The sequence below is a fragment of the Phycodurus eques genome, chromosome 9 (genome assembly GCF_024500275.1).
Source record: "Phycodurus eques isolate BA_2022a chromosome 9, UOR_Pequ_1.1, whole genome shotgun sequence".
NCBI classification, from domain to species: Eukaryota; Metazoa; Chordata; class Actinopteri; order Syngnathiformes; family Syngnathidae; genus Phycodurus; species Phycodurus eques.
In genome coordinates, this window is record NC_084533.1 from 20,304,592 (window position 1) to 20,329,886 (window position 25,295).

Genomic DNA, 25,295 nt, shown 5'->3' on the forward strand with positions numbered 1-25,295 from the left:
AACAAACCAGTCATCGCATACATTGGAAGCATATGATGTTCTGTTTTATTTTGACAGTGGTAGGTATTATTTTTACAAATATCATATTACTATTACTTTGCAAATGATTTGTCCATGCGAAAAAGACTTGAAAGTTACAACAGACCAAAAGCTCTGCCTGCTCTATCTGCTCTTAAACTGTCAGTTTCGATTTAACAAAGCCCCTATGACTGGTCATTTAATTAACCTTGTCAAGCATATCGCCACTAATCTCCTTTCTAATTTCATCTGTTAATTTAAAACACTTCTTAACGAGGCCAGTCCCCTAGCCAATCAAATGTCCAGAATAGGTGTATATCAGCAAGGAACTTTTTTAATTAGAGCTGTCGGGCTGCCAAATATGGGCAAAGAATGAGATTTGCTTGTCTTTCCTGGGAGAGATATTAAAAATCACCTCAGGTTTTGAATATTTGTGCTCCAAAGACTAAAAAGGATTAATGTCTGTGGAAATTGATCAAATCGATGACAGACGGTGTGGTAGAATGGTGTGGGTAGAATAGTCAAATCTCGTTTTCCTGCCTTGTGGCAGCTTCATTTCCTGTTAGAAAGAAATCTTTAATATTTGCAGAAATGATTTTTTATCACATATTTATTAAATCATATCAGTCCAGCAATACTGTACTGTCAAATATTATTGAATATCTGAACAGCCTTTCCACAGCAAGATAATGGCCAAGAAAGATGATGAATTGTGCACAAAGTACAATTTCTTTATATTTTGTAAATGGGTGGAGGTTAATCTCGAGATACTCACTGGTGATATTTGATTACCCTTACCCGCCGTCTTGCCTTTTCACATAAAATGTTGGTAGAATTCCGAAATATACAACACAAGGGGCAATCGATTTTAGAGGACCCTATGTAGTTTATTATTTCCTACTTTTTTGAAATGCAGATAACATATATCGCTACTCAACATTCCAATGTTCATAACTACCATTTGAAACAACTAATGTAGCCATGAGCAAAGGAAAGACTATAGACTAGTCTTGTAATTACAGTATGATGAATGGTCACTTTATTACTCATTCTACCATACCCTGAATGGAAATAATAGAAGTATTCAATGGTGTATACTCTATACCCACTTGCCCCGCCACTGAGCAGAAGAAATGACATCACCATGCAAAATTAAACTTTGAAACTAGGCAAAAAGTTGAGGTGATAAAGAGAATATATTGTGTATAGAATAAATGGGATTTGGCGAGACGTACAAAAACAGCACAGTCACTCCATAACATAAATAGAGCAACAACTAAAAAAAATGCTCCTAAAAACCCAAAAAAGGGTTGACAATTGACAATTCTGAAAGCTGCATTTGGCAAAAATGATGTGATTTTGCAAAGGTGTCACTACCATGTACACAAAAAGGATTTAATACTGAAGTATTTGAGGATAAGAGAAGAAGAAAAGATTTAACATTAAATCATTTGTTGGAGGCAGGATATAAATGGAAGAGAAAGTGTTGTCATGTGCTCCCATGGAGCCCAAGACCCAAAGCTCAGCTTTTACCAAAACAGCTTACACATAACCACGCATGCACGCACGCACAGACACATACACACACACAAGCTTGCACGCACACATACACCTTTTAAATCACCAAACACAGAAGCAACTGGACAGGGATTACATATATTCAATTGTAGAAGGGCCTGTTTGGTTTTGTATCATCGACCATTGGTCTCCATCATCCTAAATTGCATTGACAGAATGGCAGAAAGGCACGTGATTGCTACCCCTCAATGCAGCCCGGACTTGAGTCCGACTACACTCTGAATTGGTCGCTAGTTAATCGCATTCGCGTGCACACCTACAGTCGTTTAGCATCTTTGAGAATTACGCAAAAAGATCTGCCATATTACAGTACCTATTGACCCAAAGGAATGGCAATAAGGAACATCGAGTAAGCATTAAGTAACTGTTGCTTTCTTGCCTCAAACACTTGCCAACTAAAGAAGTAGTTACAACCAATATCTGATATCTTACATAAAACTTGAAAAGTTGAAAATAATAAAGGATGGCCAGAAGTGGGATCGTCTAAAATAAAACAAACTAAAAAAAATTAAATAAAATCAGCTAGGTTTAAAAAAAAAAAATAACTAGAACCAACAGTCCTTTTTATTAATTTTGTCTGTGTGGAGTTTGCATGTTCTCCCTGTGCCTGCGTGGGTTTTCTCCAGGCACTCTGGTTTCCTCCCACATCCCAAAAACATGCATTAATTGGAGACTCTAAATTGCCTGTAGGTGTGAATGTGAGTGCAAATGGTTGTTTGTTTGTAGGTGCCCTGCGATTGGCTGGCAACCAGTTCAGTACCCCGCCTCCTGCCCAATGATAGCTGGGATAGGCTCCAGCACGCCTGCGACCCTAGTGAGGAAAAGCGGCTCAGAAAATGGATGGATGGATGTTTTTATTCATTTATTTGTCTGTTTGTTTGTTTCTTTCTTTGTTTATTTCTTTCTTTGTTTTACGAACTCAAATTAGCAACTCTTGCTTCTGGGATGTGACTGTCAACTTTGGAGGTGAATTCATGAATACAAACAAATTAGCTAAATGCACCCTAAATAACAAACCCACATTACTTTTTTCATTACGAAATTTAATAAAATCAAATACAGAGAGTTATTATCCTTGTAAAGACATAGTTGTTTAGCTGCTCTTTTGTTGAATATCATTAGATTAATGTGTTTACGTGTATTTGATATTGCTACTATAATTCTTACTGTTATTTGCATCACAGGATTTATTATGTAAGTAATCCATCCGTCTAGAAAGACCATGGTAACTAACTGCTAATCTGGAATGGACAATTTCATTTTGATGAATGTACTGTCAACTAGGTAAAAAAAACCAAAAAACTAAATAATTAAGTGAAACAAGTTCAAGGTAGGATTATCACGGTGGGGGAGTGAGGAGCACATCTGCCTCACAGTCAAGAGCTTCTGTATTTGAATATCTGCCAGGACGATCCTGTGTGGAGTTCGCATGTTCTGTCCATGCAAAGGCATACATGTTAGGTTAATTGTAGACTAATTGAGCATAGATGTGAGTGTGAATGATTGATTGTGTAAATGTGCCCCACCTTTTGCCCAAAGTCAGCTAGGATAGACTCCAGCTCACCCGAGACCTTAACACACATTCACTGCCATTGACGCCTTTAGAAGTCAAATATCCATTTTAACTGGGAAAGCTGGCAGTGAATGAGTTTTAATGAGCACAAGCATGATGGAAAATTGAGCTTCCTGCAACCTATCATGAATAAGCCAGTCTCCACATCATTATTCACCACCTTATCTACTATCCTCGTGCCTTGTGTATCCCTACCATGAGCCAAAATGTCAAATTAATATTTCTTGTCAAACCACATTGAAGAAAAGTAAGTAAGCAAGTAGCAATTTCTATTGAGATGGCTAATTAAAACATACACGTCTCCACACACTTCTTCAAAGACCCCTTGATACTTCTGAATTTCTTGGGAAAAAAAGGGAAAATTCAATAGCCTTTATTTAATGTTCATCTTGGTGATAAGTAGGTCATAGTGAAGTGGAGGGGGCTGAATCACAAATTAAGTGAAAGACAAGGAAATTGGGTGACATAGTGGGCCAGTGCCTCAGAGCAAGGTCTCAGATGTCTTGTGTGGTTAGGTGTTCTCCAGGTGCCTTTCAGGGTACTGAAAACATGCATGTTAGGCTAATTGCAAACATAAACTTGAACTTAGCTGCGGTTGTCAGTGAGAATGGTTGTCTGTCTCTCGCCCAATGGGGATTTCAACCTTCATTCAGATGCAGTTTTTTTATCATTATTAGTCAGCGTCAAGCAAGAACTTGATTGTGCATGATGCCTTATAAAGACAAAAGATAGCTGGAAGCAAAAGCAAGTACACATTTGTTTTCAAATGGTCCTGATACATTGTGTTAAATTACATTATTCCTCCATTTTCAATACCATTTATCCTGTTCAGAGGCACGGGGAGCTGGAGCATATTCCAGCTGACATCGGGCAGATTACACCTTGGACTTGTCACCAGTCAATCACAGAATTAGAATCAGAATCATCTTTATTTGCCAAGTATGTCCAAAAACACACAAGGAATTTGTCTCCGGTAGTTGGAGCCGCTCTAGTACGACACCAGTTAATTGACAGAACACTTTTGAGACATACAGACATTGACAAAAACAGTCATTGAGCAGTAAAGGGTTGCTAGTTATCTGGTAATGCCGGTACAAATTTTTTATTTATTTTCTTCTTTGATAATTGTGCAAAAGATGCAGAGTCCTCTAGCACTTAGAGCAGTTTGAATGACTACTATAGCAATAGTCCGGTGCAAAGACCATTTTCCAATAGGGCGCCGAGACTTCAAGGAATGTATGCAGTTTAAAGTGACTAGTAGTGCGATCATCTGGGACAATGTTGATTGTGCAAATGTTGCAGATACTCCTCAGTCAGTGTGCAAATGGGGCAGATGCTACTCTGGCATGAGTCGCCAGTATTGGTCAACAACAGATATGCAAATAGTGCAGCGTGGCGAGACTACTAGTGAGTGCATGAGTAATATATAATTGGCCCGACAGAAATGTGACAACAAACTCAAGACAAAAAAATTGGCAGCATGTTGCAATGGAATTGTAGATTAGCTGTTTAAGAAGTTGATTGCAAGAGGGAAGAAGCTGTTGGAATGTCTGCTAGTTCTAGTTTGCATTGACCGGTAGCGGATATGGAGGGTCCGAGAGGATTTTGTATAGCAGCTCCTGTGGCAGGCCGTGCTTTCTCAGAAGCCGCAGGAAGTACATCCTTTGCTGGGCCTTTTTGAGGACGGAGTTGATGTTGATCGCCCACTTCAGGTCCTGAGAGACTGTAATTCCCAGGAACTTGAAGGTCTCGACGGTTGACACAAGGCAGCTGGACAGCGTGAGCAGCAGCTGTGGCGAAGGATGCCTCCTGAAGTCCGTGATCATCTCTACAGTCTTGAGCCTGTTCAGCTCCAGGTTGAGTCGACCGCACTACAGCTCCAGCCGCTCCACTTCCTGTCAATATGCAGACTCGTCACCGTCCTTGATGAGGCCGATGACAGTGGTGTCATCTTCAAACTTCAGGAGTTTGACAGCTGGGTGCGTTGAGGTGCAGTCGTTCATGTGGAGAGAGAGAAGAGCAGCGGAGAGAGGACACAACCTTGGGGCGCCCCAGTGCTGATGCTGCATGTGGATGAGGTGGTCTTGCCCAGCCTCACCTGCTGTGTCCTGCCCATCAGGAAGGTGTAAATCCACTGGCAGATGGCAGGTGAGATGCTGAGCTGGAGAAGCTTGCAGGAAAGGATTTCAGGGATGATAGTGAACGCTGAGCTGAAGTCCACGAACAGGATCCTCGTGTAGGTCCCTGCAATGTTGAGGTGTTCTAGGATGAAGTGCAGTCCCATGTTGACTGCATCATCCGCAGACCTGTTCATTTGTAGGCGAACTGCAGGGGGTCCAGCAGGGGACCTGTGATGCTCTTGAGGTGGTCCAGCATGAGACGTTCAAAGGACTTCATGAACACAGATATCAAGGCGACAGGCCTGTAGTCATGTAGACCCGAGATTGTAGGTTTCTTGGGGACTGGAATGATGGTGGAGCGTTTGAAACAGGATGGTACTTCGCACAGTTCCAGAGATCTATTGAAGATTTGTGTGAAGACTGGAGCGAGCTGGTGCACACAGACTTTGCGGCAGGATGGGGACACATGGTCTGGGCCTGTCGCTTTGTTAATCTTTTGTTGTTTGAAGATGCGTCTCACATCCTGTTCGTGGATGGTTAACGCAGAAGTCAGAGGTGTGATTGTGGTCGGGGGTGTGGAGTGTGGAAGTGTCCTTTTGAAATCTGCAGTAGAAGGTATTCAAGTCGTTGGCTAGTGTGCTATTATTCTCAGCTTGGGGGGGGGGGATCATCGCTTGTAATTGGTCAGCGATTGGAATGCATGCCAGACTGATTTAGAGTCGTTAGCGCTAAACTGTTTTTCCAACTTTGCTGCATAGTTCCTCTTTGCAATGTTAATTTCTTTAGTCAGCTGGTTTCTAGCTCGATTATACAGGCCCCTATCCACGCTTTGATATGCATCCTCCTTAGCTTGGCGAAGTTGCTTGAGTTTGGCAGTGAACCACGGCCTGTTGTTATTGAATGTGCGAAATGACTTTGTTGGTACACACACCTCTTCACAGAAACTGATATAGGACAGTGTCCGTATATTCATCCAGGCTGCCAGCTGAATTTTCAAAGACACTCTGTCTGTGCAGTCTAGAAACTTTGAAGTTCTAGCTTTGCTTCATTGGTCCACTTTTTCACTGTTTCAACGTAGGCTTCGCACATTTAAGTTCTTGCCTGTATGTGAATTAAGCAGTGATCAGACGAGCCCAGAGCTGCACGAGGTTTGGCATGGTATGCGTTATTTAGCGTAGTATAGCAGTGGTCTAAAATGTTATTTTCCCTGGTAGGACAGTCGATGTGCTGCTTGTATTAAGGGAGTTTGTGGTTGAGTAAAGTCACAGAGAATAATGTGGGGTGAGTCCGGGTGTTTTGTTTCAATTTCGTTTACTTGTTTGGCGAGCATTAGCAGTGCGGCGTTCGTGTTAGCTTGAGGCGGAATGTAGACACCGGCGAGAATGAATGATGCGAACTCACGAGGCGAGTAGAATGGCTTACAGTTCAAAAACAGCGACTCTAAATGCGGGCTGCAGTGTGTGCTGAGCTCCGTGACGTCCGTACACCAATTTTCGTTGATATAGAAGCTTTTGTTTTCCCCCGATGATTCCATGTCACGGTCTGCAGGTGAAGATGACAGCCGGGAAGCATGACGGCGCCATCGGGAACAGCCTCACAAAGCCAAGGAATCAGAAGAGTGAATCAAAAATAATTCTTGGATATAAAATGTCCAAGATATTTATCCCTCGAACTAACAAGACGTTTTGCATACACATACTGGCTGCAATGGATTCTATGCACTCAGTACTTGGTGTAAGGTAGAATGTTAATTTCCAGTTGGCTGGTAAATGCATAGTGGCAACAATGACAGCGTTAAACTCATCAAAGTTCACTCGTTGTCTACTGGAATTATTTAAAGTTCCCGTGAATAATGTATTAGCTTTAGAATTGCCTCAGTTATCCAAGTGTGTGTATAGAGAAGGCTCCATGCGAGTCTATTCCACCACTTTTAAAGGAAATGAAAAGAGCCGTTTTGATAGGACAGGATTGAAGTCGGTTGTACTGACGCCCACAACTACGCAAACATCCCACTTTTAAATGTGCAAAGAGTACGCTGGTTCACGAAATTATCTAAACCACGTCTCGCCCCCCTCCTTGCAGTTACGCCAAACGTACCGCTGGATTTGCGCTAGCCAAAAAAATAGAGCCCGTAATGTTTAAAGACGCAAAATCAGCTATCATCCATATAGTATATCACATTGAACATGTTAAAAAATCTATTTGCATATATTCCCCCAGTATGAACAAGATAAACTGTGACGCAATTTTGTACATTTAGCAGATGCATTCCTGGGTACGCCCAGTTTGTAGATACACTTCCACAGCTGTTCGCGCGCGCAATCAAGTTTGTACACGCAAACCTTTAGTAAATCAGGCCCTAAATATATTTTGGCTGTGGTCTAAAGTCGCCCTGCTGTTTGTCAGCTCTTTACTGGTTTAAATTATTGACTTTTCCTCAGTGCTAAGCAGTACTTTTACATTGGTAAAAATTTCAGTTTTATTGTCAGAAACATTTTAAAATCATTTCGAAATCAAGTTAGTTCGATCAACTCAGTTTGTGAGGGCACTATATCATTAACGTACAGTGAATTCATCTATAAAACATGTTAGAGGTTGGACTTATAATACTGAGCTTTGTGAAAATACAAACTAAGGACATTTCATTACTTAAATGTTGGTGAAATCAAACATGCAGTGAAAGTCTGACAATGAAGCTCAAAGCCCACAACTTTGCAAGCAGAAGGAAACAGATGTGAATGATAACGAGCACTTTCTCATGCTTGCCGGCATTAGCTATATCGCAAGTCTGCAATGATGCTCACATTCAGGTGCTTCTTTATGTGCATGTTTCATAGAGGCTCCATTAAAGAGCACTGACAAGTCAGTCAGGCTTAACTAAAGCTACAGAGACTAAATTCTTTTTGACTACAGTGTTAAATGACTTGCATTTTTAAAATGTACCTTCCTGATAAGGAAGACTCATTACAGCGTCACTCATGCACACAGACAAGGTGGATGTGTCATTGCAATGATGCAATCAGCAGAAGTGTGAAATCATGATGTGCCAGCTTGGTTTATACTGCCTCGCTAACATTAATGACAGCAGCACAGCAGGATCATTTCATTCACACTCTTTCAAACGGCCTTTTGCTTCAGCCACAAAAAAACAAAAACAAAAAAAAGATTCCACAGTTTCTGAGATTGACGTTTTGATTAGACAAACAAGCTACACTCAACCATTTTTCACACACAAGGAAACAAAATTATATGATTTCAATCAACAGGACCTTCTGAAAACACAAACACATCCTCAGGGTGCTAATCAATTAAGATAGCCTACACTAACACGCACGCACTCACACACACAGACACCATATTCAATTGTACGTATTCAAGCATATAGACAGCAGTATGGTCCTAAAATATTTTATACCCATTTCTAGACTGAGAGGCAACAATAATTGTTTCATAGTCAGGTACGTGCCTGTCTATAAAACACATACCGTACCTAGACTGAGAGGCAACAATAATAAAACACATACCGTACCTAGACTGAGAGGCAACAATAATTGTTTCATAGTCAGGTACGTGCCTGTCTATAAAACACATACCGTACCTGTATTTGGAGAGTGACTCCATAGTCCAGGGGTGTCAAACTGATCCGTGGGCCACATTCAACCCAATTTGATCTCAAGTGAGCCATACCAGTATATCTGTGGCGTAATGCGCTATAAATAACGACATGGGTGCAAATAATTACAACTACTGTACATTTGGGAAACTATTCACATTCATTGATTATTATCTGGCGGCATGGTGGACGACTGGTTAGCAAATCTGCCTCATGGTTCTGAGGACGCAGGTTGAAATCCGGCCTCGCCTGTATGGAGTTTACACTAAACTGCAAATGTGAGTTGAATGGTTTTCTTGTTTCTATGTGCCCTGCAATTGGCGACCAGTTCAGGGTGTACCCCGCCTCTCGCCCAAAGATAGCTGGTATAGTTTCCAGCACGCCTGTGACCCTAGTGAGGATAAGCGGTATGGAAAACGGACGGATAATTATTATCTTTTTGCAAATGTTTTTTTTTTAATTATATGAGCAATCTGAAATGTCATTGCAAAAACCGAGTACTATTTACAAATACAATATGGGAGCATCACAAGAAAGAAATAGCTACAGGATGAAATTTAAAGTTTAAGTTTGCAAATGCACAAGGGGACAAAACCTTAATTTTTGGACACACGTCCTTTGGTCTGACAAAACAAAAATTTAACTGTTTGGCAATATTGAGCATCATTCTGTTTGGAAAGAAAAAGAGAGAAGGTTGCAAGCCTGAGAACACCATCCCAACTATGAAATACGGGGGTGGCAGCATCATGTTGTGGGCTTGTTCAAGTCACAAAATAGATGGCATCATGATGAAAGAATGTGGAAATAATGAAGCAACATTTCAAGACATCAGCCAGGAAGTTAAAGCTTGGGCACAAATGGGCCTTCCGAATGGACAATGTTTTTTTTGTTTGTTTTTTTTTGCAGTTTTTTTCCCTTTTCATAACTGTCCCTGAACTACACATTTATATTTCATATCTTTATACAGAACAACATTTTTTAAAAATGACCCTGTTTCTGTCTATACACATCAGAAGATTGACATGTTGCTGTTTTATTTTAATAGCCTTCTTCTGGCTACATTTACCAAATGTTTAAAATGTTTCTGCCTTTTTGCTTTGACAGCTGATGTAGATGATGCGTTCCATTGTGTGGTGATGAAAAAAAATAAAAAACACAGATGAATCACCCTTAGATCAACTTCTTGTTTCTTCAGTTATTCACAGGTTTGCAAAACCTTTCGAAGTCTACCACACTTCAAACTTCTGATTGAAATTAGTTCAATAATTAAATGATGGCATTAATGATTATTGTTATTATTGTTCACAACAAATCAAATGCCTCTCTAAAATCACATAACGATGAGCAGCAGGATGAACTATTCAGTCATCACCCATCGTAGCTCCCAATTCAAAAGGGTTCCAAGCTGGCATCTTGCTGTATTCAGGCAAGCAGAATGCATCAGGGGTTAGAGATGCAACAGACCATTCCATACAAGCCACTGAGGAGAAACAATAAATTACAAATTCAAGTTGTATTTTCATGCTGAAAGAGACTGTCCCGTCCCTCTGTCTTATCTTTGTTGCACATTTGTGTTTCTGTGGTTTATCTGCGTAGTGATAGCATATTGTTGTGTGTTGCAGGTATGCCTCTCAGTCTGGACTGCAAAGCATTTTTTGGCTACAGTGGAGAAAACAGGAGACCCATCATCTACTGGATGAAAGGAGAGAAGTTTGTTGAAGAACTTGCAGGACATATTAAAGAAAGTGATGTCAGGTAATTGCAATCATGATTTCACATTGAAACGTCATATCATACAGACATTTTATCAAAGGCAGCAAAGTGAGCTTTTATGACATGCTAATCACATGCATGACAAATGGTTTGTAAAACAGTTTCAAGCTACGTGTTGCAGATTGTTTATATGCACTCTCACCACAACCAAATCGGACTGGAGTTCCTCTAACACTAAGTCAAAATCATTTAGCCTGTTAATTTTTAATCAAATTAACCACACCAAAGGGGAATGATAATTCATGATTGGTGATTGCTTAAAATCTATTTTCATATTGAAATGATTATACAGAGGTCTAAAACATTCCAGCATTTGAAAACAGAGGAAGGTTTTCTTTCTTTTTGCTTCTTGCCCTGTTTTAGTAGCAATGATGTTTTTGATAAGCAGCTAGCTATGGTAGGTACATGAATGTTAATGATTAGAAACCATAGGTGGGACCAAGTCATTGCCAAGTTATTTTTGACATCAAAGTGTGTGTGTGTGTGTGTGTATATATATATATATATATATATATATGTGTGTGTATATATATATATATATATATATATATATATATATATATATATATATATATATATATATTAATATATATATATTAATATATATATATTAATATATATATATTGGCTGGTGGGTACACCCTGGGCTGGTGGCCAGCCAATTGCAGGGCACTCATTGGAACATTTAGAATTTTACACATGCAGTATCTCTTGTTAATTTCACATTGTAATTGAAGGACCAAAATATTTCTTCTAGTTCTTTTCGACCTAAACCAACTGTCATCAACCCAGTGATAATTGGGATTAGTATTTTAACCTCAGCGAAAATACTTTAAATACTTATCTTCATATTCTTTGTCAAGGTCAACTCCAATGTCTTGTTTCATACTTTATAACCCAGGGCTTATACCCAGGTCCTTGTATTTGAGAATGGACTCACTACTACTAAGCTAATGATTGGCCTCACTAAGTGTTCTGTCCCAGGATAGTGAAGAAAAGAGCAGAGTGAGTATTTAAATTTGAAACTAATCATGCCCTGTGGTATTTCATTAACCTTTGCCTGATGAGTTCTCCATCTCTTGATCTAGTCCTCTGGCTACAAACGATCCAATCATCTACTGTTCCAAATCTGACATATTACATTTGTATAGAGAGTTTAATGCTGCGATGTTTAGGTGCCTCCAACTTCCTGTTGCAGGAGCGGCCAGTGTGCAGTGTATACATTTAACCTTTTGTGTAGACATGTTGATAACCAGGATTTACACAGCTGGTTATTTTGCAGGGCAAGCTACTTATTTCTAATATTGAAGTCGGGTGTGTTTTGGTCAATTGTTTTTGGCTCCAATATAGTTGGACCCATAGCAATCAAGGCCATGATTGTTTCCACATCTTTTAACAATGTGTAGTTTTTTTTACTAGATATTCTGTGTTTGTTGTTGTACCATGATACTGAAAAAAATGTGCAAGAAAGAAAATTGGATTTCTATTTTCATTTAATTTCATCTCTCGATCATGCAAATTGAAAATGGTTTGATTTTGCTAGGTTTTATTAGCTAAGCTTTGAGTGTTGTGATTGTGTGTGAAACCAGCTTAATAGGATCTTATTAGGAATTACCTGTTACAACATCTGAAATGCAATTACTGTGAAGATATATTGTTGAGTTTTAATCAGTCACACAAGATCAATGGAATTTCATTTAAAGACTTGTGCTTACTAGAAAAATTTAAAGTCATTACAAGCAATAACAAATAACCCTTGTTTTCCACCTTGTTTTGAGTGATAGATGTCTTTTGTCCATAGTATTCAAATGATAAACCACACTTTATATAATTTTACTGTTAAAAATTATATATATATATATATATATATATATATATACACACACACACACACACACACACACACACACACACACACACACACACACACACACACACACACTGTACATTACTGGCAGGAAGGACTCCAGTAATTGGCTGTAATTTGATTTAAATAATATAGTACCGTATCTTAGAATACAGCATTGTCACCATAATTTTCTAGTGCAGATGCCGTAATTTATTTTAACAGTATACTAAAGTATCATGGACTGCAGTATGTCACCATAATTTAACACTACATCTACCGTAAGTTATTTTAACAGTATGTTACCGTATCATGGAATACAGTATGTTACCTTAATTTAACAGTGAGTGTACGTCATTTATTTTCACTGAATATTACAGTTGGGTTTTGTTAACTACAGTTCCTCACCATAATTTAACAGTGAGAGATGGAAATTTAATTTAATAGTATATTGCTGTATTTTGGATGACAGTACACGATAGTAGGATAGCTGTGAGTTATGCTAACTGTACAGTATATGGTAATTTTACAGTATATGCCAGACCCTGTATGTGTCTGTGTGAATCCAATTAAAACAAAATCTCACCCAAACAAAATACAGAAGACAAGCGCATGAATACTGTCAGTCGCGGCCATGCATACTTAGCCCAAATGAATGAGTGCTTCATGCATTTATCGTTGTTCGTCGCTTTCGGTGTTGATAAAAAGGAGTGCAGACACCAGGATATTGTGTAAAGATGTCAACATGAAGGAGTTCCATGGTTCTAATTTGTTTTCAGAATACTGTGATACTAGGACTCTATATGCAATGAACCATACCGGACTCCTTTAAAATTGTTTATGAAAATCAGAATTAAATATGGCCATTGCCCAAGAGTATGAGTTTTAGAACTCTCATAATTTGTGAAATAGAGGTCCTCAATTAATACAGTTGGAAATCAATGTCGTGTCAGCGTTTTGTAAAAAAAAAAAAAAAAAAAAAAATTGAGAAGGTATTACAAGATATAAAATGTATCGGAAGGATTTCTGTTTGGACCCTGAATGTAGCAATACCCAAACACAATTCAAATACTGTATTCTTCTAGGTGCTCGGAGCTGGCAGGCAGTGTACCAACTTGCCTGTTCAGGCTTATGGTTTGGTTTGTATTGTTACAGCCATTAAGGAAGGTATATCTGTAGCAGTGCGGGACTTTGGGTTTTACCTGGAGTCGATGTGCCGTTTGAACAAGCACTCTCAGTGTGGCCTCTGGTTTTCAGTGGCAATGTCTTAGCTTGACCCTAAATCAGATTCTAAAAGACGGGTCAACCCCTGAGCAAGTTCAGTCTGCCTCCTGCCATCCTCCTCCTTGCAGGCTTATGCGGTATCTGACCTCACCATAAGGACAGAAGCTTTTTGCACCTGCTGCACTGTTTTCTACACATGCCTCCTTGCTCCATCTGTCCTACTTTTTTAATGCACTCTACTCTGCTGCACTCAACTGCATTTCTCTATGCATCATTTACTCCTTTCTACTTGTATGTTCTTATATCATATTCCTCTTCTTTTGTCCCCACTTTTGCCTATTTGTCTTCTTTAACTATGTCTCCTCCTCAAAATTTTGGCAGAGCAATTTTGGGAAAATGGAGATACCTGCCTCAAAGGTTTACACGTAGCGTATATTATGATTCCTTGTATTCTTCATCTAATTTCCATCGCTGTTCTCTTCAATACAAAGCAGATTTCATGCATTCTAGTCAAGGTTTAAAAGATCATGTCTGGTATGTAATTTTGAATTTCTGTGTATCCAGGATTTTAAGGGAGCATTTGGGAGAAAAGGAAGTGCAGCTATCTTTAACTTTTGATGCTATCGAGGAGACTGACCTGGCTAATTACACCTGCTACGTGGAGAACCACATCGGACGGCGTCGTGGGAGTGCTATACTGCAGAAGAAAGGTACAAATGTTGTTTCCCTTTCTCCCACTGTCTGACTATTTTAAAACTCGAGAATTTAGCCTAAGACAGAGACTTTTAATACACAAATCAACATCTGTTTATCAATAACATGTATGTTATCGGGATGGGAACAATCGATTGTTATAAATGTGGTTGATTGTGTGGAATTCATTTGTGCTGTGCCTATAGGCAATTGAGGCAAAGTGAAGTGCACTAGTTGGCGTCAACCAGCAGAAGTGTTGTTAAGTCTCAATTAGTTTGTAGTCTAATTAAGAACAATACCAACAGCAATGAGATGATACATTACATTACATTCTGTTGCCTTTCGTTACGTTATGTTGTTCACATGACTTGTGCACAGGCAGTGACGTCATGTTAGATGGAAGCAGAGGGTGGAACTCAAGTCGGTTGCGTGTGTACCAGATTCTAAATTTCATTCAACTGTATGTGTCAATGACAAAGTGAGTAGCAACAGACAACTATACTTTTATACTTTTAAGTGCCTTGTTAGCATTAGCTATTAGAATGTTTTACGTGATGTTAAGTACTGAAAATTACAGTTTATCTAGCCGTAAGTCAGCTATTTGCGCTACAGGAAGGGGTGTGCTCTGTCTTTCAGAAGAAGAGCATAATACGGGAAATGCTATGTTAACTGTGCAAATGTTGCTAACTTAACAGCGTTCTTGAAAGAGAATTTATAAGTGCACTCATTTGAGTATTGCTTTTATTTGTCCTATATACACACAGAGTGTGTAACAACACATGTAGAGCACAGTATTGTTATACTCACTGCAGTGGGTGTAAAAACACATGTAGAGAACATTATTGTTATACTCAGACATATAGTCTTTGTCGTTGTGCAATGCATCTTCATGTCTCTGTATTTTACTGCCCCCAGGTGGCCGGGGCACACACACGTAAGGAGTACCGCAATGCTTAGCAAAAATTGTGGCAAAACGGTTAAATTATTTGCATTCTATTTAATTGTACCATTACAGTATGCTTCTATAAAGTACAATATTAGAGAGTATATATTATATACTATAATTATATATTATTAATATTATTATTATTAAAGGAAATAGTCCCGCTCTTGTAAGGATGTGGATGCCACTGTGGACTTTCGAAAAACATCTTGGACTGACAGATGATGCTCAGAAAGTGTACACCCAAGCACATAGCGCCTGAAATGGCCGAGGAATATAAGATAAACACATGATCTATCGTCACCACTTTTGACATTCAACTGAAAAATGCATGAGAGTTCCCTCTGTAAAACATTTGCAGCACGCCTTGAGTCTGTGGCCACAAGCTAGAGAAAGAGAGAAAACTAGAGACAGGATAGTGCCAAAGCACATGGGAGAGGGAATTCTCTGTTACCTCGAGTTCATTGGATAAGAGGGCTGAAAAAATGTGTGCAGTTCGGATTTAAATTAGCAGAGATATAGGTTTGGGAATGATAACAATAAACATACAAATAGCAAAAGACGAAACAGAGAAAACCATTCACAAGAACTAGTTATTAGAGACACGAGAAGATGTGGAAGTACAGAAGACAAAAGAAAAGAAAAAAATGACAGAAAAATTAAAGCACGATGAATGAGGGTGGGGGGCGGCGAACTGAAAACAGGTCCTACTGTCTTTTGCCTTGGGTGTCAAATGTGAACTGAAAACAGGTCCTACTGTCTTTTGCATTGGGTGTCAAATCTATCTTATTATACTTAACTGGCACCACAGAGACTCCAGGACAAACACACACACTCGCATGTGTACATGCAAGATCATACCGACGCACTCGTCCAGTGGGCGTCATTGGGCTAGGTCATCATTGCGTAACACAGTAATAAATAGGATAAATGTAATGTGTTTGTGTGTGCAAGTGTGTGATGGGGGGCAGGAGTGTTCTGGGTCACGTGTACGGTGAAGTACTTGAGCTACACACAGAAACACAAACACAGGCAAGCAATACTACAAAAAAACGGTATCTATGCATCACATCCTGATACTGAAAAGTGCAATAACATTTGCCAATCTAGTAAGATCCATAGTATATATACAAATATATATCTATACAAAGATAATAATTGCTTAGGTTTGACTGACACGCAAAGGATATGATTATAAAATGTTCATTTTTGTGGGTTTCGTTGGCATTAGAATAAAACTGCACTGCATCAGACTGAGGTGTATTATTGGCTCTACGTTTGAAAGGGGTTAGCAAAGAAGAGAAGAAAAAAATAGTAATAATCAGAATAACCAGGAAGAACCGGACTGAATTCCTGATATCAAAACCAAACATTATCTTATACGAATACATGATTCTTTATATTGTTTGTGTATTAAATCTCTCAATCTTGCATGCTCGTTGTAGCCAGTGTGTGTCCTGTCTATATTGTCAGTTTCCAATAAAAAACAAACATTGAAAAACTCACAAAATTTGAAGACACGGATTGCATCACACAATATGTTCCTTGTGTAAAATGCTTTCCTCAATGATTACCTTCCTCTCTGTGATGTGATTTTTTTCTGACCATCAGTACCTTTCAGCGCAGTTAATGGCCTGAGACACCAATGCCAGTCATAGTTTGATATCGTAGCAGGAGGCTGAGCTTTTAATAATCACCATCAGCAACGTTATAATCATAATCCCGATTTGTTATTTGTGTTGACAGAAGTTAACATAGCATTTCCCGTATTATGCTCTTCTTCTGAAAGACAGAGCACACCCCTTCCTGTAGCGCAAATAGCTGACTTACGGCTAGATAAACTGTAATTTTCAGTACTTAACATCACGTAAAACATTCTAATAGCTATTCCAAAATAAAGAGATGCCGTAGTCCAAAGAATGAAAAATTCAATATCATTTTTGGATAATCATATCAACCTATGGAAACTTACTTGTACGTTTTGGCTGCCGTTTCTACCTCTGGAAAGGTTTTGTTTTTAGTTTCAAATGGCTTACTTTTGCGGGATTGATCGCCATACCATGGTCATAGGCGGTTTTACTCCTGTCTCAGTACTGTAATACCAATTTAAGTCAACACAAGTTTAAACGCAATGTTGCACAGGATGCCAAACATCCAATTGCCAGACACTCAGGGTGAGTTAAACAGCACACGGCTTTTATGCAGTTGTTGGTTTCCTCAAAACTATTATTTTCTGTAACTCAGTAATATGCTTGTTTGCCTCATCCACCAGCACTTCAAATTCCATCACTTTAAACTTAATTTTGCGCATGCTATGCGCTCCCGAATCTCCCATGGTAACACCACCCGAGCTGCAGGTATACAAAGCATAATACCCTCTATAAATGCAACAGTCTCCACCATTTTTACACCTGTTGCCAACAGCAGGCACCAGCTGAGTGAACATGCATTTAGCGGCCACTATTTGGCATCTTAATAAAATATTGTAAATCATGTGCAACATGCCCACCAACAGCGTGCACAATCTGTTAGAGTGAACACACATTTTAGCCCCCGCTATTTAGGATCTTGTTAAATCAGGGTCTAAAATCAACACTCTCTATGACGACGAGTACGTAGTTCAGTCCACGAAGTCCCGAGTCAATTTCCTCTATTCCCTGTCATCACCACCCTTGATGAGGCAAACGATGGCAGAGTCCCCAAAAGAATATCTACAGGTGGCAGTGGGAGCTGTACATTGCATTGTGCTGCAGAAAACACATCAGTTTGTCTCTCATAAATCCTGGCTACATGGTGTTGCAATCACTCATGAAATGGAACATGATCCTTACAGTGCAACCGTGCTTCTCCGGGTGGGAAAGAACTTGGTGGAGGAGGAAGATGACAGCATGCTCCAATGCCAGGCTGGTAGGCAAACAGCAGCGGGTCAGTCTGGAACTGCTGCCTTCTTTGCAGGTCTGTTCTCACCTGGTTAGTATAGAGGAACCGATTGGTATAGAGGGAGCGAGGGCTTGAGGGGAGACAGAGTGCCAACGATGGCTGCAGCATTTTCTGGGTGGGTGCAGGGGTACTTGTCTTATCAGATCTAAAGAAGAAACGGTTCAGATCGTCCACGCACTGCTGCTCCACCATAGTGTCCAGTCATTCATGGCTGGCTTCTGCAGCTGAACTGCCATCCTCCTCCTGTAGCTGGCTTCCAAAATACCCACTCTGATTTTCCTCCCCAGTTCCTACTTGTCACTTCACTAAAAGGTCATTGTCTTTTCCTTAAAGAGAGCCTTTATTCCAGGGAGAGAGCCTTTATGACCAGTTCAAAGCATTTCTGCCTATAGTGTGGCAGATTTTTTCAAAGTTCAGTAACTGTGCTGAATAGCAAAGTCTCTTTTTCCTTTGCCTTCTGGTGTGAAGCCTCATGGCAAGGTCATGTCAGAATGCTGGAACGCAACACGACAGCCGAAACAAAGCACATGTTAAGCTAAGTTAACACACATTATCAAAGCTTGATTTCACACACTACGCGTGATTGAATTGTGAGTGTCCTCTACCCCCAGTTCACCCAGTTGGTAATTGTTGAATGCATCTGTTTTATGGAATTTGACTTCTTCTCAGACTTCTTGTTGTTCACGTAGGGCCATACTCTCCCATGTGCGTAAGTCAGAAAAGGCACGCTGCAAGCATTCTCCTGTCCACTCCAAAATGTCATTTACGCACCCTCATGCCAGGTACACACTCTGGGTGAAGTCAGGGGCAGTTTTTGATACCCATCAAATACCCTCTGCCCACTCCCCTGCGATGCTCCGGCGACGGCTGACTCGTGCTGATGGTGCACGACACACATGGCTCACCTTCACTCAACGACCGCCCAATGGGCATGATCTGTCGCTACCACATTACACCGACGGCTGAGCGTGGACATATTACAGTAAATCATATTAACTGACAAAAAATATCGGCACAAGGAATGTTGGGCACTGCTGATCCATAGAACAGCAGGCACATCTTATTTTATTGATGGACCTCCAAACATGCATTCAGTCATATGACTAGTATTCTGATTAAATTACATTTATTGGATTTATTTCATACAGAATAAAAAAAAAATTAAAAACACGCTCCTTCAAAGTGTAGTGTGTTAACTGGCGACGACACATCCACTACGTATTTAAACTGTGCTACAGTGTATTATTTTTCAAATGGATTTCATTGACATTCAGAAGTCTCAGGAAAACGCCATGCCCTATGATTTACATACAGCCACCGATCTAAACGAGTCACGCCTCTTTGGTAATAGTTAGTAAAACCCTTATGTCTACATACCCTCACGCTTACCTGCATTCCATTCCTTTTCTAACGAAAAAAAGCAACATACAATTCAATGTTAAAATGGATCTCCTGAGCACCAATAGTGGTAGACAAGCAATTCATTTGTAATGGAATAATGTGCGACAGTTAGATGATTGATAGAAAAAGAAAAGGGGGAATAAAGGAGGAAGATGGAGGGGGTTAGGGGAATGATGGTAGCATGGTAGAGATAAACTGGGCTTTTTAAATAAATGACATGATAAGGCAATGTGAGGTTTTATGTAACTTTAGTGCAACTATTTGGAAATTAGTGAAATCCCACGATTCCATCCCTACTCCCATTGTATGTCACTGTCCTATTACATTCTGCAGTACTGTGAGTGTGTTCTGAGTGGAAGGCAGATGCCACAGCGTTGGAGAGACGTCTACTGGTGAAAGTTTGTAACACTATGTAATAAGAGGCTCGCATTTTTGTGCATAAAATGACAGCTGGACATGTGCAAAACCTGACAGAAATCCATAACTCACAAAGATAACAGCATAGTGAATATAAAAATATTTTGAGACAAAAATATCAGTACACCTGACCATCAGCCTTATAGGGAATGAAAAAGACTTTGAGTTGTTGACTTTGTAGCTAGAACAGCTTACACTCTTCAGGGAGGCTGATGTGTGTTGGCTCACCATCTCTGGTCGAGTACATGTATATCCCAAAGAGTTTGATGGGGTTCAAATCAGGCTTGTTATGGGGCAGTCCAGCTCTTCTGCAGAAAAACCCATTCGACCATGCCCAGTGTTGTCCCTCTCATGTAACTAAATATGATAACGAAAAGCAGAAAACAGCAGATAACCACAAGCTGTTTGGGTTTTTTATTATTATTCCTGGAAGAAAAATGAGCTAATTTGTTTTGATCAGACAGCAGCGGGTTCAGTGGTGGAGTGAATGTTAAATGTTCAGTGTTATTTTGTGTGTTGTGTTTTCTTCGATACTCTTTTTATTTATTGTTATTCATTCTTGTGTCATTTGAATCGTCTATTTTTGCTTCATCCTGCAGAGAATTCAGATAATTGCACAGGAAAATCTGCCAGTGTAATTATTTAATATTTTCATATTTTGGCTGTCTTTGTGTCATTTGTGCTGGGGAAAAAAACTCCTCAAAAGAAAACCCTAGTGCACGCTCTCTTTGACGCGACATTTGCCTGTCCTTCCTCCAGATGCATTTTTAGAAATTGCAATGTCCTTCAAGAAGCCGTGCTGAGACCAATTCCTGGATCACAGGCAGGAGGTCGGAGCAGGGAGGAGAAGAGGAGGAACAAATTAGGCATAAAATGACCATCTTTGAACTGCTGAGCAGCCTTGACTACTAATGAAAAGCACTTTTGGCATCTAAAAGGAGACCGATATTTGGATTATTCACATATACTGTAGATCAGGCCAACGACAGAAATCTCCTTATTTGTCAAACAACAAGTCAAACAACATTCCTGAGTACACATGGTCCTAAAATGTCTTTTGTTTGTTGTTGTTTTTATATCGTGTACCCTATAACCATAATACTAAATATATACATTTCTCTGCAACTGCTCTCTAAAGAGTATGAGATGAGATAAGATGTGTGAAAAGTTGTGCAGAGATGGGCGGAGATGTGTTCAAATCCCAAAGTGCCTATCTAGTTTTAAAGTGGTAGTGGTTTGTGTGCTGTTTTGTGTGTGTGTGTGTGTGTGTGTGTGTGTGTGTGTAAGAGAGAACAAGATAATAATAGATCACATTTACAATGATGTCATTCAGCAACCATGTTCCATCAATCTCCTATCCACTCCACTCCTGCCTATGATAACACAATCATTCAGTCATACTGTTAAAATTCTACACTTGTGGTACTTTTTGTATGTAGTGGTGCAATATGCTATTGGGAAGTCTTCAGTCGCACATATTAAAGGCAGTTTTTAAGTGTTTCTTTTGTCATTTCAAGTATGATTGTTTGATAGGAATGTACTAATTTGGAATAACAATATCTTCTTCTGTTGATGCTGCTGCTACGATTTAAATGGTCGAAGTCAATGGTTCCCAACCGTTTTTTCGGCCAAGGAACATTTTTTAAATCAGAAACTTCTCACCAGACAAAAACATCACAAAATGTATGCAGGTATACAGTATATTGAAATAATGACGTTTTTGTCTCAATTTACTCACAAATTGACTTGCGCAGTGTGAAACCTCGGCCTGCTTAAGTGCACCCAAAGCTATTTTTTTCTGTTATATGAATGGCTACTGCTAGATAGATACATTTGTACCTTGTGCTTTCTAATACTGTTTGTAGTATGTAATTGTTCTGCTTATCACTATACAGTATGTCACTGGCATAGATAGATGAAAAAAGATACCTGTGTTTTAGTGAATAAATAATTATTTTCAGACCAACTAAGAAAAATTAGATGATTTTCCTACTGCACACGTGATCCTCTCATGGCACCTGAGTGTGTCACGGCACCCTGGTTGAGACTCACTTGTCGAACTTCTGGCACAATATGCCAAGCAATAACTGACGCTTCAGTGACACGATGGCGGACCACCATGCTTGCAGTGCTCCTTTCATAGTACCAAAACAAAAACGCGATCAAACTGAAATTATTACTTGTGTCATTCACTGTCTGATGTCTCTGTTGAATTTATGTTCTGAGAGAATTGTCAATGATGAAATAAAGCAGTCAAACATTAATGAATAATTTGAGTGAACGCCCAGCTGATTTTGTTCATCTCACAGATTTATCACATCTGACACTTTTATTGTGCCTTTTTCGATTAAGTTCCTTTCAATTAAAATCACAGTTTTTTTTATACTGGTGGGAATGTTAAATGGCTAGATAAATCAAATCAAAAGACAAAATCAGCATCTGCTTGATTTCTGTTGATGAATGAATGAATCATTGCACATTTGAACGTTATTCAAGTCAATATAGTTTTTTGTGCAGACTATCAGATTTTTTTTATTGACAGTGAGACATGTAAAAAGAAAAAAGCTACAGTATGATTTTGTGTTTCTATACAAGGAGGCAGTACAGGAAGTTAGAGCTTTGTGACTAATGAGAAATTATCTGGGTCTTTGATTTTTTTTTTTAGTTTTTTTAAATAATGATGAATCACTGATATGAAGTGATTAATTTTCTTTCCTTTTCTCCCTCTTTCTGTGACTGTAGATATGTATCGTCTGGAGTTGGCTGGTGGTCTGGGTGTCATATTGCTGCTGCTAGGAGTCCTAACAGCGCTTTATAAATGTTACAACCTGGAAATTATGCTGTGCTACAGGAGACATTTTGGCAGTGATGAAACTGAAGATGGTAAGTTTTCTTTTGTCTATCTGTTCTTGTGTTTTTACTGGCCGCTGCTGTAAGAATCTGTCCCAATATAAACTCGCCTGATTCCCACTCAAGCGGCTTGGGTTTACTTCCCACTTAGAGATGCTGTAAATGTGAGTGTGGCCTGTGTTCGGTTAGGTGACCAAATCAGGGTATAGTTTGCTTTTCGCCCAAAGTCAACTGGGAAAGGCTCCAGCTCCCCGCAATCCTGAACAGGATCAGCAATATCGAAAATAAATGTCAACCAGCCATAAGCAAGCTGCCATCAGACCCAACTGAGAAGACAAATGGAGGATAGGAAATATTTTGATCAAAACATGCAGGCAACATGGGTACCCCTCTGTAAAGAAAGAAAAGCTCAGAATGGTCATGGAAATAACTTGAAAGTGACGAGTCTTGTATTTCTAAAAAGGCTGAGACAAACCACAAAGCTTCTGGGAGAATGTCCTTTGAGCAGATGAGACAAAATCAAGTCAAAGTCAAATTAGCTCTATGTTTACAGATGCAAACATCAACAAAGACAAACAAATACAAAGAAAAACGCTGTACCTACTGTGAAATACGGAGTGGGCTACTTTCTCTTGTTGGGGCTGTTTTGCTGCATCCTACATAAGGTGTCTTGAATCTGTGCTGTGTACAATGACATCTCAATACTATCAAAGCATTCTGGAGTGAAATGTGCTGCCCAGTGTCACAAAACTTGTTCTCAACTGTTGGGCATAGATCATCCTAGTCTGGGTCTGGTTAAAAGATCAATGTTGGTTAAAGAACAACTGTAAAGGGAAAAAAAACATCAACTTTCCATTATTTGGCAAATCGTGAAATACTTATACAGGTATGTTACTGTCATTGCATTCTTGAAGGTTAAAATTGCATGATGCTTGCATGCTTCCTGGTATGAAAATCTCGTTCATTTCTTTCTCTGCATGTCTGATCAGATAACAAGGAGTATGATGCCTATCTCTCATATACCAAAGTGGATCTGGACTCTTTGGGCAGGTAAGCATACATGCTGGATTCAACAATGTTTTCTTATACGGTGCAATGCATGTATTTCCTACTCTTCTGCCTAAGTAGGCCATTAAGTGGGGTTAACCAACTCAATTGCAAACAGACACAATACAAATCCCACATTGCAAATATTACAGTCTTCTCAACAACCGCATACAATTGAAATATTCGCTACAGGGATTAAAGAGGATGTGCGCAAGACAATGCAAGACTGGAAAATGGTCTCGTTATCTTAAATCCAATAATTCATATTTTATCCCACTGGTTTTAAAGCACAAAATAATCCAAAAATGGAAAAGTAACATTAAGAGGCGGTCCATCTTCCCTGTTGACCGTGGAGGGGGAAAAACCCCTTTTACCCATCTTAAAGGCTGGAGCCCCCTTTGTTTGCGGGTTCTCGTTCGACCAATTTGCCGAAGACTGGTTCAGCCAGGACGCCCCACCTCTCACTGCACACATCGGACCCTTCCCCGCCGCAGGGCACCCTGCCAGCGCTCCGAGCTACCCTTCTGGGGTGCCTGGGAAGGATGCGGGCAGCACACGTCCGCTCCGAAAGTCTTGTGAACAGCGACATACGGGCTCCGGCTGCCCTGCCTGGGAACCTTTTTTTCTTCCTGCTCTTCTTTTTTTTTTTTCTTTCCTCCTTTTCCGCCAAATCTACTTGTTCCCTTTTCGGACCGGACCGGCCAAACATTCGGGAGCTCGACCAGCCTGCCTAAATTGGGCTCCACGCACATAAATCCAATTTGCGGTCCACTAAAAGTACTGATTAGTGCTGGGTTTAAATTAACGAGAACAGGAAGCCCCAGTTCTATGCATTGTCAATACACGCTGCATTGCTCCCTTGTAGATTCCTATGTTAGATCTCATTAAATTGTCTATACAAATTCACTACCTGTATCCTTTGTGTATTTTGGGGTTTGACAAAAGACCTCTGGTTATCGAGAACTCTTATCTAATTCATGTATCAAACTTCAAATTACGAGACTGAAAAAAAGGTTTGTCCTCACTTTGTCCTGAAGTTTTATACATCTAAAAAGTGACATGGTGCCCCTTCACGAGACAAAATAGCTTGATTTATAACGCTGAAATTTGAAATTACACTTAACCGTAAGTAACGTCGAGGCGTCGCTTCCGGCTCATTTTTAACCCCATATACGCTGCAACCACCTGGTACATATTTGTGTGTTTTTCTGAAACACGGTGCATATGCAAACACAGGTATAGTATAAGTAGTTAGATCA

At 39.7% G+C, this 25,295-nt stretch overlaps 1 protein-coding gene across 1 annotated transcript in view; it reads left to right on the forward strand.

The window, feature by feature from the left end:
* Positions 1 to 25,295, forward strand: part of il1rapl2 (interleukin 1 receptor accessory protein-like 2) — a 100,682-nt gene that overhangs the window by 62,475 nt on the left and 12,912 nt on the right. Inside the window, exons 6-9 of the mRNA XM_061686594.1 lie at positions 10,525 to 10,657; positions 14,310 to 14,455; positions 22,882 to 23,022; positions 23,979 to 24,039. Of these exons, the coding sequence (XP_061542578.1) occupies positions 10,525 to 10,657; positions 14,310 to 14,455; positions 22,882 to 23,022; positions 23,979 to 24,039 (481 nt within the window). The remainder of the gene's footprint in view (positions 1 to 10,524; positions 10,658 to 14,309; positions 14,456 to 22,881; positions 23,023 to 23,978; positions 24,040 to 25,295) is intronic.